Here is a 15,721-nt window from a genome sequence, read left to right as displayed (position 1 = left end):
GTTTTGATAGCAATTATTATAAACTTTCTTTTCTTGTCTTTTTATAAAGTTCTTCTTACTCCACTGTGACTTCTTTACATTAGTTTGATATTCAAAATTGTTATTAGTAGCAAACAGTCGATTAAAGTGCGTACCAGGATTACCCGACAATGGTAAACTCACTGGTGTCTGCACAGGCGTCCGCTTGATCCGCTGCCACTGTTCGTTAGGCCTCTTCGCAATAAGGAGAGCCTCTCTCTCTAAGGGGAAAGACGCTAAAACTGTAACAATTATAAGTTTTTCTTTGTTTAAGTTGGTACTCACAATTACAGTCTTCGTTCTTGTATAGATGCTGGCCAGTAGCTGGCATGCCAAAGAGGTTGTAGAACGGAAATGCTTCCCCAAAGCGTTCAGAGGCCAGAGGCTAGGACTCTGTGCACCTCGGGGGCAGCACCCTCGGGAATCCCTCTTGGGGTAGAAAACCCGATTTAGTCCAGGTAGATGAGATGAAGTCTGCAGTGAATGGTTGTTTGGAGGAGGCGGCGTGGAAGTAGAAGTAGTATCAACACGTAGCTGTGAAGGATGTTTTCTGAAGTAACGATTCTGCAGTAATGGCTGCGGGAGTCCGGTAGAAGACTTGCTGCCGAGGGAATAGTGCACAAGGAAAGGCAGTGTTCTGAAAGACTGCACACCAACGGATGAAGCCAGGAACAGAAGGATTCCGCTGCAGACGGGACAGAGAAAGAAATAGCCGCACAGAGAAGGAATATACCAGAAGCGGCAGAAAGCTGAAAACAGAAAGAACCACGAAAGAGAGAGCAGCTCGCGGAAGAAGGGAGGAGCGGGGAAACAGAACAGCAGAATGCCGAGAAAGGTAAGTATAAGTGAAAGGATGCCAAGTGTAAAATTGCAGTAGCAGATCGAATAAGCAGAAAGTACAAGACGAAAGAAACAGTAAGGGTAATTCAAGAAGAATTGCAAGCAATAGCAAAATATGTGCAGAGTCAAAAGGCTAAGCACACGGAGCGAGCAGAAGCGACGCACCTACCCGTTGGAAGTGAAGAAAGATATGGAACGGGTTTGGTGCGTGTCGCCAACTTGTAAATGACTAGACCTGTTCTTGTGCTGCAAGAAAACGGCATTAAGAAGACCCCATCTTGGATTCCCTTTTAGGTAACCTGGATGATGTTTCCTCAACCGCATCCATAAGGTTCTAGGGGGAACTCTAACAGTATGCCCTCCCCGTGGGGTTATTGGTCCAGGTTTCAAGGGATACGTTTGATGAAACCTTTTCACCAATTTGTGGGCATATACTGAAAGTGCTGATTCCCACGTGCGATCTGCAGGGCCATAACCTTTCCAATCTATGAGATATTGTAACGATCCCCGGTGATATCTTGAGTGACATATGGCTGTCACCTCATATTCTGGACCTTCCGGTGTGTCGACTGGTGGGGGAATATGGATTTGTTTTCTTTTAAATTTGTCTATAAAAGGAGGCTTGTGTCATGAACCACCGGACGCGTCCCTTTTGGACTTCGTGGTCCCTGACCCATAGGGGACTCAACTCAGCAGTACTCCCAACATGGCTGCTTAATGTGAAACGCTGTTTGCCAGTCTCCGCATTGTACGCTCTGCGTTCTACAAAGCAGACACGCCCCCGCGGCCCTGCACGTCTCAACGCTACCGCTTGCAGTAGTCAGACATGTGCTGCCATAGTTCGTACAGAGATTTCCACTGATTCCTGGTTCCCAGTCCCCTAATTTTCCTCCTCCTTCATCCTCCCCTTTTTGTCCTCACCTTGCATTCCTGGATTTCCTTCGCACTCGCCTTCTGAGTGCGCTCCTCGCCATTTCCTGGATTTTTTTCCCAGACATCTGAACGCTCCCTGGAGACGGGACTCGAACCGCACGCTGGAAACCGAGGACCCATGCGCAGGGTTATACAAGACCCGAACGGTGCGAAAGAAGACTTCATCGAAGAACTCGAAACAAACAACACAGACAGGTGAGAAGGGGGGAAACCTGTGACAGATTGAGATGCCAACAAACTGATACAGTTACGGACATGTAGGCTGCAGTTCAAGACCTCATGCACGGCATGCATGAGTTAACAACAGAAGTTCTGAATCTTAAGGCCAAGAATACTTGGATACCAACCTGGAAAATGGCACTACGACCATCCAAATCCCCGGCGGGAGTTTCATTGTTTTTTGTTGCCAAGAAAGATACAAAGGAACTTAGGCCTTGCCTTGATTATCGTGGTCTTAATGAATGCACCCTCAAGGACCGCTACCCATTGCCCTTGATCTCGGATATCCTGGAAGCAGTGAGAGGAGCTGTAGTGTTCACGAAATTAGATCTCAGAGGTGCCTACCATCTGATCCGTATAAAGGAGGGTGACGAATGGAAAACAGCCTTTAGAACACCCTTTGGTCATTTTGAATACTTGGTTATGCCCTTCAAACTCGCCAATGCCCCAGCGGTCTTCCAACGTTTTATGGACCGGGTATTCTCCAATATGCTGTTCCTCTTCGTCATAGTTTACCTGGACGATATACTGATATACTCCAAGGACCATCTGAAGCATGAAGAACATGTTAAAGCAGTCTTACAGCGTCTACGTGAACATAAGCTCCTGGCTAAACCTGTGAAATAGATTCAATCCTTCCTGGGGCTTGCCAACTTCTACCGAAAATTCATACCTTCCTTTTCGGAGATAGTACAACCGATCATTACATTATTGAAGAAGGATACTCCCTTTCACTGGACAGCAGTCCAAGATGAGGCGTTTCAACGATTGAAGTCAGAGTTTACACAAGCCCCCATCTTGGCTCAACCTGACATTGATCGACCCTTCCTAGTGGAAACGGATGCCTCCAACTACGCCTTCGGGGCAGTGCTAAAACAGGAATTTGATGACAAATTAGAACACCCCATTGCCTATCTTTCGTGCACCCTGACTCCTAGCGAAACCCATTATTCTGTTCTGGAAAAGGAACTATTAGCCATTCGTCAAGCCTTCACAGATTGGCGTCATCTACTCCTGGGAGCGAAACATCCTGTTCAAGTCCGCACGGACCATCGGAATCTTCAAGTTCTGCAATCCCTGGAATGTAGGAATAGTCGTCAAGCCCGTTGGGCCTTCTTCTTTGCCCAGTACCAGTTTCAAATCCATCATGTTCCTAGAACACACAATATAATTGCTGACGCCTTATCCCGATGATCTGACTACAAAATTCTTGAAGACCGATCCTTCCCAAAGATGTTTCCCCACACAATATTTGTTGCCCAAGCAATCAGTCTCCTGGAATACATTCGGATTCAAACCCAGTCCTCTGGGATCTGGAAGGAGTTTACTGGGAAGAATCGATGGAATCTCAAAACAAAGGACGGATATTTGTTCAAGGATAATGGCCTGGTCATCCCCACGCAGAGACTGCGACAAAGGATCACAAGCCTATGTCATGACACCCTTCATTCAGGACACTGTGGCATCACCAACACTCTCCATTTAATACAAAGACAGTTTTGGTGGCCGAAAATGAAAGATGACGTCCAGCATTACATCCAAACCTCTACAGTCTGCACTCAAAATAAGCATGATAACAAGAAACCGGCGGATCTCCTGCTCCAACCAGAGCTGCCAACAAGACCTTGGGAATTCATCGCTACAGACTTTATTGTGGAACTACCACCTTCCAGGGGATACACAACTATCATGGTTACCATTGATTTATTCACTCACATGGCTGATTTCACACCATTATACAAACTACCATCCTCCTCTGAACTCGCTCGAATCTTCCTGGAACACATATTCCGACTTCATGGACTACCCTCCAAGATCATATCTGACAGAGGACCTCAGTACATATCTCAGTTCTGGAAACACTTATGTCGTATACTAGGAATCCAACGTGCCCTCTCCTCAGGTTATCATCCACAGACCAATGGAGCTACTGAACGCATGAATCAAACCCTGGAGCAATATCTTCGCTGTTTTGCCACCAAGGTCCAGGACAATTGGTCACTTCTAATGCCCGTGGCTGAATTTGCATACAATAATTCGGACCTCTCGGCTGTCAAAACCAGCCCCTTTTTCTGTAGCCAAGGATTCCACCCTTCGGTTCTACCATCCATACTCCCACATCCTACCCCAGTTCCTACAGTTGACTCCTGGATTGAAACCCTCATCAACGTACACAGAGAAGCCAAACAACACCTCGAAAAGGCCCGAACAAACACCAAGCATTATGCGGATTCCAAAAGAAGACCATGGCCTTCATACGCAGTGGGTGATAAGGTCTGGCTATCCTCAAAACTATTGCCTCGACACTTGCGACCAAATAGGTTGGCTCCCCGGTACTATGGCCCTTTTTCCATAAAGGAAATCGTTAACCCAGTGGCCTTCCGACCCAAACTACCAGAATCCTGGAAGAGGATCCACCCAGTTTTTCACACTTCTCTGTTGAAACCATACGTCCAGTCCTTCCTGACTGCTCCAAGATCTACCCCTGTGGTTGTCAATGATCAATTAGAATACGAAGTGTCCAGAATATATGACTCCAGGTACAGACGTGGTCAGCTACAGTATCTGGTCGAGTGGAAAGGGTACCCTCCCAGTGAACGCACCTGGGAACCAGTCTCAAACATAAATGCCCACAGACTACTCCGAAGGTATCACCTTATACACCCGGGTAAACCCGGAGGGACTGGGTTTCGGAGGAGGCATGCTGTCATGAACCACCGGAAAGGTCCCTTTTGGACTTCGTGGTCCCTGACGCATAGGGGACTGAACTCAGCAGTACTCCCAACATGGCCACTGAACATGAAACGCTATTTGCCAGTCTCTGCGTTGTACGCTCTGCGTTCTACAAAGCAGACACGCCCCGCGGCCCTGCACGTCTCAACACTACCACTTGCAGTAGTCAGACGTGTGGTGCCATAGTTCGTGCAGCGATTTCCACTGATTCCTGGTCACCCGTCCCCTAATTTTCCTCCTCCTTCATCCTCCCCTTATTGTCCTCACCTTGCATTCCTGGACTTCCTTCGCACTCGTCTTCCGAGTGCGTTCCTCGCCATTTCCTGGACTTTTTTCCCCGTCATGTGAACGCTCCCTGGAGACGGGACTCGAACCGCACGCTGGACACCGAGGACCCACACACAGGGTTATACAAGACCCAAATGGTGCGAAAGAAGACTTCATCGAAGAACTCGAACAAACAACACAGACAGGTGAGAAGGGGGGAAACCTGTGACAGCTTGAGTTGTGAGACATGAAGAACATTGTGTATTCGGTTCCAAGAAGAAGGGAGTTGTATGCGGTAAGCCACTTCTCCTATTGCCTTGAGTACTACAAAAGGACCAAACAATTTAGGGGAGAGTTTGGAAGGTATCAGACACTTGGGAAGGTATCTTGAGGAGAGCTATATTTTGTCCCCATGGATGTAAATGTGTTCTTGCAGGCGTTCATACGTCCAGCTTGTATTTCTGCCACAAGAGCGTCTACCGAAGGTACCTTCGTGGGAGTAGGAGTGACTGTTGGAAAAATAGAGGGATGGAATCCATAAGTGCAAAAAAATGGTGACATCTGTATGGTAGAATGTATGGAGTTGTTGTAAGCAAACTCTGCGTATGGTAACAATGAGCTCCAGTTGTCTTGGGAGGCGGATATGAAACAACAAAGATATTGTTCTAATGATTGGTTGAGTCTCTCTGTCTGGCCATTGGACTGGGGGTGGTAGCCTGAAGTTAAATTGCATTGGATTCCTTATGAACTGCACATATGCTTCCAGAAGGCGGAGATGTATTGTGACCCTCTATCAGGCAGTATGCTTTTGGGCAATCCGTGTAGGTGAAAAATGGTCTGCAGAAAACAAGAAGCCATTTGAGAAGCAGAAGGTAGTTTGGTCATGCGTATAAAGTAGGCCAGTTTGTTCATGGAATCCACTGTTACCATGATTGCGGTGTTGTGTGATGAAGGCGGTAACTCTACAATAAAGTCTGTGGATATTTTTTCACATGGATGAGAGGGTAGAGATGGTTGTACAGTTTGCCTATAGGCAGTTGACGAGGTGTTTTGGACTGTGGACAATTAAGGGAAGAATAGACATATTCTTTGACGTCTTCTTTTATCTTGGGCCACCAGAAGTATCGGGTGATCATTTCTAAAGTGGTAGCTGTTCCCCTATGACCTGCTGTCTTATGGTTGTGACACATTTTAAGGATTTGTTGTCTAGAAACTCCCAAAGGTATATACAGCTGGTCTCAGTGGAAGTATAATTCCCCATCTTGTTTTAGGAGGTATTTGTTCACTTCTTCTGCAGGTACTTTTTTGCCATGCCTTTGTATTTCTTGCAAGAACGAAGAGACAAAATAGACAAAAGAAGCATGTGGCATCATATTTTCAGAGGAAATTGATGATGGACAATAGGTGTTGCAATTTGGTTATTGGTTCCAGGAATATAGGTAAGAATTATGTTGTAGGAGGAAAAAAAATAAGCCCATCGTGCTTGACGGCTATTTTGGCATTCAAAATTCTGCAGTACCTTTAGATTCCTGTGGTCTGTTCGAATTTGAACCGGATGTTGTGCTCCCAACAGCAAATGTCTCCACTCTTGGCAGGCTCGTTTTATGGCCAACAATTCCTTCTCAAGAACAGTGTAGTTGCGTTCAGAACATGATAGAGTCTTGGACATGTAAGCTATAAGATGCTCGATCCCCTTTTTGGAGATCTGCTTTAAGACTCTTCCTATTGCAGATTCTGATGCATCCATTTCTAAAATGAAGGGCTTGGACTGATCAGGTAATCTCAGTATAGGAGCCGTTGTGAAGGCATCTTTTAATTTCTCTAAGGCCTATTGAGCTGTTTGATTCCAACAAAAAGTTCTTCCTTTTTGTAGGAGGGTGGTAAAAGGTTTGATGGCCTGGGAAAAATTCGGAATGAATTTACGATAGAAATTAATGTTCTGGTCTCCTTAATGTTCTGGGTTGGTTTCCATTGCAGTATAGCCTCCACTTTTTTAGGATCCATTGCTGCTCCTTTTGCAAAAAGAATGAAACCTGAGTAAGGTATGCTGGATTGATGAAAGGAACATTTCTCGATTTTGGCATAAAGATGGTGACGTTGTAAGCGCTGTAACACCTCGGTTACATGTTGTACATGTTCTTGTAGGTTGTGAGAAAAGATGAGAATATCGTCTAAATAGACGATGAGTTAATGTAGTAATAAATCTGAAAATATATGGTCAAGAAAACGCTGAAAAACCGAGGGAGCGTTAGCTAGCCCAAAGGGCATTACTCGATATTCATAATGCCTAAAAGGTGTGCGGAAGGCAGTTTTCGACTCATCCCCATTTTTGTTTTGAATCAGGTGGTACGCTCCTCTAAGGTCAAGCTTTGTAAATACAGAAGCCACTCTTACCGCTTCAAGGATGTCTTGGATAAGGGGTAATGGCTATCGGTCCTTGAGGGTTACCTTGTTTAGGCCTCTATAATCAATGCAAGGTCTTAGTTCTTTGCAGTCTTTTTTAGGAATAAAAAAGAGAGAAGCTCCTGCGGAACTCTTAGACTCGGTGATGAGGCCATGGCGCAGGTTAGTCTGCAAGCATTCCTTCAATACCTCTTTTTCAGGATTGGAAAGTGTATACATCCTGCCAAACGGTACTTGAGCGTTAGGTATGATGTCAATGGAACAGTCATCTTTTCTATGAGGTGGAAGCTCTTTGAATTCTTCGTTTGAAAAGACCTTTTGGTAATTCTGATAACACTCTGGTAATAGTGCAATGTGTGCAATAGCTGGAGGTTTAGGGGATGTCTTTTCTTGACAGGGAGCGGAAAACAGCCCCACTGCTCCTTCAAGAAGACACGATGTAATGCACTTTTCTGACCCCAAAAACAAGGTTCGAGCAGACTAGTTGATGAAGGGATTGTTTGGCCAACCATGGTAGTCCTAATATCAAGGGGTAGTGTTCTGCCTTGGTAAGATCAAAATTGATGTTCTCTTCGTGGGATGAAATCCTCATCATAAGATTCACTGGGCCTCATTACGAGTTTGGAGGTAGCCATGGTATTTGTACATGTATTTGTATTTTTGCATTTGTATTTATTTATTTGTATTGCGCACCTTGCCCAGAGGCTTGCGGGTGCATGTTTGGGGGAAGTTGCAGGTTACAGCAGAGGTAAAACAATATACAGTTACAGGTTATAGTTACATCAGTCAAGGTTACAAGTTACAGCAGAAGGTAAAAGCAGTAAGCAGTTACAAGTTACAAGATATATTTACATCAAAGTCAAATTATATTACAGCAGGTCGACAGGGTAGCGAGCCTAAGCAAATTATGCACATATAGATACAGACATGTTCAGATGCACACAAAGTGTGGTCAGCAGCGCAAAACAGCACTAGCAGCTGAAAGATGCCGGGCGGATGCTAAGGCATCTTGTTCAAGTAACCATAGTTTGGTTTTGGCTTTAAAGGCGTGGCAGTGCGGAATGTTCCTTAGGACATTGGGAAGGGAGTTCCAAAGCTTGGCGGCAAGGACAGGGAACCTCGACCCTCCAGCAGATCGTAACTTGAAGCTGGGGATGTCCAGTGTGTGTGCCTGGGCGGATCTCAATGGTCTAGTGGCTGTGTGTTGCGTGAAGCGTGATGCTAGGTAGGCAGGAGCTACATTGTTCTGTGCCTTGTGGGTAAGTACAAGTGTTTTGAGTGATATGCGGTGAGAGATAGGCAACCAATGAATGTTACGTCTGGTATTGGAGATGTGATTCCGTCTGGGTATCTTGAGTGCTGCCCTTATGGCATTGTTTTGCGTGATCTGGGGTTTGCCAAGGTTTCTTTGGCTGGTCCCTAGGTAAAGGGCGTTACAATAGTCGATTTTAGACAGGATGAGGGTTCTAGCGAGTATCAGGCAGTTGTCCGGTGTCAGGAGGGGCCAGCAGGCTGTAATCAGTTTGCAGGTGTAAGATGATGCAGAGACAACTGCATTGGTTTGGCGATTGAGGGACAGGGTGGCGTCAAGGTATATTCCTAGAGTTTTGGTGACATTGATATCATTCCCGTCAATAGTTTAGTTTGTGAGCCAAGGATGATTAACTCAGTTTTTTCGTCATTAAGGCAAAGCCCATGATTAGCCATCCAGGCCTGGATGACGGTGTAGACTGAATTAAGAGATTTGGAGTCGGTTACGTAATGACCAGTGATAGGGATGAGTATCTGGGTGTCATCCGCATAATTAATGTATGAGACACCCAGATAGTCGAGGATATCAAAGAGTGGTTTGGTAAACACGTTATATAGTGTGGGAGATACACAGGATCCTTGTGGGACTCCACAGGGGACGTGGGCTGGATCGGCTGGCGCTAGAGAGAAAACCCTCATGGTTCTGTTGGCAAGGAATGAGCTTATCCAGGATGTAGCTGCGTCAGAAAAGTGGGCGGCAATTTTGAGATGGTGACAGAAGATATGGTGGTCGACCAAATCAAAGGCTGCTGAAAGATCAAGGAGGAGCAGGAGCACCAGTTTTCCCTTGTCTTTCAGGTCCTCGATTTGGGTTTTTAGATCTAATAACGCTGTCTCTGTGCCATCCCTGGGACGGAAGCCAGATTGTCTAAGCCCTAGTAGATTGTTGAGTTCGAGATACTCCTGGATTTGGAGATAGGCTGCGCGATCGAGGATTTTGAGCTAATATGGCACCGTGGTGATGGGCTTATAATTTGAAGGATTGCTAGGGTCAAGATTAGTTTTTTTAATTAAAGGTATAACCCACGCATCCTTGAGGTTGTCGGGCACAGTGTCTGATTCAAAGGATGCATTTATGAAAAAGGTAATAAATGGGGCGAGATCAGGTGCTGCCTCCTTAATGATGGCTGCGGGGCAGGCATCACCCTGACAGTTAGAAGGCTTGAGCTTGGTTATGATGTTTTCTACTTCCTTGATAGTAAGGGGTGAGAAACTGAATGGTTTGAGGTCGTGTTTAGGCGACTGGATTTTGTAGATCGGGGTGGCGCTGGTTGAGTCTAAAACGTAGGTTTTTTTGCGTTAATTGTAGCTTGGAGCATGGCAATTTTGTCCAGCAAAGCTTTTTGAATATTTGAGCACCATTCCGTGTCCGGGGTACATGTGTCAAGAGGAGCAATTGGAGACTCAAGTTCCTTGAGTATCTTAAATAGTTCCTTGGTGTTGGATTGGGCTTGGGTGATCCTTTTATTGTATACTTCCTTTTTTGCATTGAGGATAACTTCTTTGTAGGTAAGGGAGGCTGACGTAGGTTATTTTTGTTTACTGGAGAGGGCGCACTTTTCCAGAGAGCATCGGCTTTTCTTTTTTCTTTGCGCAGGTTCGCCTAATTGCGGTGTGAACCAAGAGTTCAGGTGGGGCCGCGGTTTTTGTTTGCGCAATTTGATTGGGGCGATAGTATTGAGGGCTTTTAGCATGACACGGTTATAGGTGTCTACTAACACTGTGGGGTGAGAGCAAGACTCAGATGCCGCGTTCAGTAAAGGGAGGATGAGAGGTAGAAGTTTCTCAACTGTGATGTCCTTTTTGTTCCGTGTGTAAGTGGGAGGGGCGAGGCTATGTTTGTCTTCAGGTAGGCGGGTGTTAATGAAGAATGAAATTATATGGTGGTCAGACCAACCGCAAGGGGATACAGAGATATTGTTGAGAGCACAATTCATATCGGAGACCCAGTCGAGAGTGCGACCCTTAATATGGGTGGGCTCCTTGATATGTTGTGTGAGGCCGAAGTCAGTCAGGACATTTGCTAAATCTGTGGCTTTGGCGTCATTCTTGTCCAGGTAGCCCAGGTTAAGGTCACCCAAAATAATAATTGAGAGCTAGGCTTTGAACTAGATGCTAGGATAGAAGAGATGTCTTCTACAAAGGAAGAGGTTGGGCCAGGAGGCCTGTATATAAGATGGACTGTGGCTGTATGATTCGGAGATATAGGCAATTTGATAGATAGTGATTCTGCTGAGGGTAGCTGAAGGCTATTAGCAATTCTGATATTGAGCGAGCTCTTAAATATGACGGCTAAACCGCCACCCTTAGATTGGTTGGTATCCCTGTCACACCTGATTATGGAATAGTTGTCTGGAATGGCCAGTGTCAGGGTAGGACCGGAGTCCGCATGCAGCCAAGTTTCCGTGACTGCAAGCAAGTCCAGGTTTTCTGTGACAATGAGATCAGCTATATCAAGGGCATGTGCTGGGACAGAACGTGCGTTGATGAGAGCACCTTTAAGTTTAGAGGCAATGGTCTCGTTGTATGGCTGGATATTAGTGATAGGTGTCGAGAGAGGATGTGTTTTGTTAATGCTGGCATTGCAGGTGTTGTCAGTTACATGGTTGTTAGTGTGATATGACCAGTGCGGGCATCTAGAGGCTAATCTTTGGTTCCTAATCCTTAAGGCACAGGGTAGTCTAGGTTGGATAACAGCAGATGACGTAGAGTGGTAATCCTGTGTAAGGCAGTTGGTGGTGTTGTGAACCTGAGACAAAGTGGATGTTGGACTTGTGGTAGAATTCAGTAAGCCTAAATTGCGCACAGTGTGGTAGCTAGTGAGGGTGGCTGTGTTGATGTGCTATTAGCACCACGGCTGCCTCCAAACCGGGCTCCATTACCGGGTTCCTGCAATGAGGACTTACCGGGTCATTCCGACATAGGAGGACCCGGTAATTCCTCCTTGCAGGAACCATTCCCCATTCCCATTTGAGCCCCCATAGGGCTCAATGGGAATGGGGAGGTAGGTAATAACGGGCACATAACAACTGGCCCATTATTACCTCCCTCTTCCCCTCGCAGGACCCGGAAAGGACTCCTGGTTTTACCAGGTGTCCTTACAGGGTCCCGCAAAGGGAACCTCGTAATCGGCGCTCCCGTAATGAAGGGGGCCGGTCCCGTACCGGACCCCTTCATTACGGGAGCGCCAGGGTTATAATGAGGCCCACTGTGTTTTCTTTGATGGGTCCGGAAGCAAGAGGGGTACCATCAACTCCTTCCACTGGCAAGGCCATGGTTTTAGTGACTCAAGGTATGTTGTTCTTTGTAGCCCATTCCAAATCCATGAACAGTCCGGCAGCTCCACAGTCCACTAGAGCCGGGACCTGTTGGATAGTATCTTCCTTAAACTGTAATATGACAGGTATAACTACCATGTTCTGAGGTGACGAAAGACACTCCTGGGAACTCTGAACCAGTGACCCACTCATGGTTCCCTTTATGGGTGGATGGAGGCGTTTCCCGAACGGCGGGGAGGTGTCAGAGGACAATCTTTCAAAGCATGTTTCTCCGACCCACAATACATACATAATCCCAGAGTTCTTCTCCACTGTCCCTCTTCAGGAGTTAAAGGACCTCTGGCTATTCCCAGCTGCATAGGTTCACCTCCTTCAAAACTTCTGGTAGTTTTTTTATTATCTGGTCTAGGAAAGGGTAAGGGTAAGTGTTGTCTTCCTTTCTTCTTTTCCTGGTTCCTTTCTTGTATGCAGTAATCCATCTGTAATACCAAGGTGATCATTTCAGCCAGACTTTGAGGACGTGGTACTCGGGGAAACTTCATCCTTGAGCTCTTCACATAAGTTCCTTCGGAAGATAGTCAAAAGAGCATTGTCGGCCCAGGAAGTCTCATTAGCTAGCTGCTTGAATTGTGTGATAACGGTTAGAATGTCCATGCTCCCTTGTTTCAGATCAAGTACGCTTTCCTGGGCTGAAACCACCAGTTCACGTCTGCCAAACATCGCTTATAGACTATTGGTAAATCTGGCTAGAGAATCCATAAGCTGGTTGTTTGTGATAACCAGCGGAGTGGTCCAAGCCAGAGCGCTTCCTGACAGATTGCAAATCAAAAACAGACTTTGGCACGATCTGTAGGGAAAAACAACGGCTTCAGTGTAAATTGAACCGTACAGGAGTCAAGGAATTAATTAAAGTTTTTTAGGATTTCCGTCGAACTTTCCCATGGGTATTGGTCCAGGAGGTAATTCTGTACGAGAAGTAACCATTTGTCTGAGTACAGTGTTCTCATTTCTTAGTGACTGTACCTCCGTATTGAGGTTCTGGACGGCTGCTACCAACTGCTGTATTTGTTGATCCATGAGCATCGCTTACTCTAATAATTTTACGTTTTTCTTTGTTTAAGTTGGTACTCACAATTACAGTCTTTGTTCTTGTATAGATGCCGGCCAGTAGCTGTCGTGCCAATGAGGTTGTAGAACATAATGCTTCCCCCGAATCGTTCACAGGCCAGAGGATAGGACTCCTCAGGGGTAGCACCCTCAGGAATGCCTCTTGGGGTAGAAAACCCGATGCAATCCAGGTAGATTAGATGAAGTCTGCAGTGAATGGTTGTTTGGAGGAGGCGGCGTGGAAGTAGAAGTAGTATCAACACGTAGCTGTGAAGGATGTTTTCTGAAGCACCGATTCTGCAGTAATGGCTGCGGGAGTCCAGTAGAAGACTTGTTGCCGAGGGATTAGTGCACAAGGAAAGGCAATGTTCTGAAAGACTGCACACCAACGGATGAAGCCAGGAACAGAAGGATTCCGCTGCAGACGGGACAGAGAAAGAAATAGCCACACAGAGAAGGAAAATACTAGAAGCAGCGGAAGGCTGAAAACACAGAACGAACTGTGAAAGAGAGAGCAACTCGCGGTAGAAGGGAGGAGCGGGGAAATGGAACGGCAGAACACCGATAAAGGTAAGTATAAGTGGAAGGATGCCAAGTGTAAGATTGCAGTAGCAGATGAATAAGCAGAAAGTACAATACGAAAGAAACAGTAAGGGTAATTAAAGAAGAATCGCAAGCGATAGCAAAAGATGTGCAGAGTCAAAAGGCTAAGCACACGGAGCGAGCAGAAGCGACGCACCTACCCGTTGGAAGTGAAGAAAGATATGGAACGGGTTTGGTACATGTCGCCATCTTGGAAATGACTAGACCTGTTCTGTGCTGCAAGAAAACGGCATTAAGAAGACGCCATCTTGGATTCCCTTGTAGGTAACGTGGATGATGTTTCTTCCACCGCATCCATAAGGTTCTAGGGGAAACTCTAACAACAACACCGATTCCCACTGCGCAACCTCTGCATTTAAGGCCATCAATCTTGGAGACCATATCAGGACTGGTATCCGCTTCAAAGATAGCGGTGGCTCCGGTGGCTCAGTTTTCTTTCTTCTTCCACTGCAACTACGCGGCACGGCAACCTCTACAACTACTCCACCTCCTTGTTCTAATGACCTGCACACCGAGGAGGACTTATATATTCTAAAGTCCTGCTCAGGTCTGCGTCATTACAGCCAATAGACTGCACCTAGCAGTTTAGTGCCTCTGAGTCCCTCTTCCTTGTTCCAGTAGTTTTGGGACTACTTGTGATTACCTTTTTCTTCAAAGGTTTTAATTCTACAATAGGCCATTAAGACTGTACAGTCTCGAGGGAAGTTAGTAAAGGGGTTCTCCATGTTCTCCTGACCCAATTCCCCCTCATGTGATCCTCCCGCAGAACACCACCCCCAGGGTCAGGACCAGGAAGCATCTGCCTTTTCCTGGCCACATGAGAAGGGTCTCAGGCCAGGGTTTCTGGGATAATCACCTCCGATTCGTTACAGCATTCACTCTCTTTGAGGTCCTCAGACACACCATTGTGGTGCATATTAGCACTTCTTGAGGACGTCGGACGCACCATTATGTTGCATTGATTGTCCAGTAATTTCTCAGCTCCTTGGCACGTTATGGCTACGATAGCTGCAAATTGCTTCGCTGATAAACTCACACTATCATGTTATGTCTTCATAAGTCATTACACATTTAGTTAATATTGGGTAATTTTCAGGGGTGCACATGCTGCTTTGAGGCCATTTCCTGAAGAGTGTGGGGAACTGTACCTCTTGCTTGAAGAAGAGATGATCCATCTGAGCCCTGCTGCTCACCAGGCCTCGGTCCTGCTCCTGTAGACACTCATCCTGGTGCCTCATGGCACTGTATGCAGTGTAGAGGCTATCCGTCATGGCGCTTCTTCTGCCCTCTGACCTCATAAGCTCAGCTTCCAGTGCATCTTCCAGAGGAAAAGGTGGGAACGAGGCTTTACTCTCAGGGTAGAACTCATGGTGGGAAGCGTAGGGCGGAGGGCTTGCTGCACTGCTGCTCACCCTGAAACGAGAAGAAGGATATTATCATGATGTTCAGAGAAAAGAGTCATGTGATCAGGAGGAGAAAAGCAACGTTGCTCTTTCCCGTTGGGAACACACTAGTAATCCAACATACAGCCTACAAAGGTCGCCGTTTATTCATTGGCCAAAAAGCCTCTTTTGAGGATAGGTTTCTGCACTTTACCTGATGCATACAAGTATACAGCGGTGTCTGGGCCACTTATGTGAGGTGTTTCATACATTTTCACCGATAAGTGCCTCCTTTCCATTCCCATAGCTCTCAACCATTTCTGTTGCAAAGGCGGGTGAAATCACCCGATTTTGTTTTTGGCGGGTGAGACAGCCATTGAAATGAATGGTCGTGCAGGAGGCTTGGCGGGTGACACAGCCCTTTACAAGGCGGGTGACACCCGCCAAAAGCGTGTGAGTTGAGAGCTATGCCATTCCTGTGAACTTTGTGACCTCAATGTTTGCAGCAAAATGTACAGTGAATGCTCAGGCATGCAGAAGGAGTGCATCATGGGAAAAGCTCTCTTACTGTCGGCCATTTTGTAGAAACGGGTGAAACTCTGTAAGTTGGGGAGGAATGTATGAAAT

General features: G+C 46.3%; 1 protein-coding gene across 1 annotated transcript in view; it reads right to left on the bottom strand.

Moving 5' to 3' along the window:
- Nucleotides 1–15,721, bottom strand: part of LOC138468418 (coiled-coil domain-containing protein 88B-like) — a 545,411-nt gene that overhangs the window by 334,623 nt on the left and 195,067 nt on the right. Inside the window, exon 3 of the mRNA XM_069608969.1 lies at nt 14,861–15,125. Within this exon, the coding sequence (XP_069465070.1) occupies nt 14,861–15,125 (265 nt within the window). The remainder of the gene's footprint in view (nt 1–14,860; nt 15,126–15,721) is intronic.

Source organism: Ambystoma mexicanum, chromosome 4q (assembly GCF_040938575.1).
Source record: "Ambystoma mexicanum isolate Mex_15411 chromosome 4q, UKY_AmexF1_1, whole genome shotgun sequence".
NCBI classification, from domain to species: domain Eukaryota; kingdom Metazoa; phylum Chordata; class Amphibia; order Caudata; family Ambystomatidae; genus Ambystoma; species Ambystoma mexicanum.
This window is presented reverse-complemented; position numbering and strand designations above follow the sequence as displayed.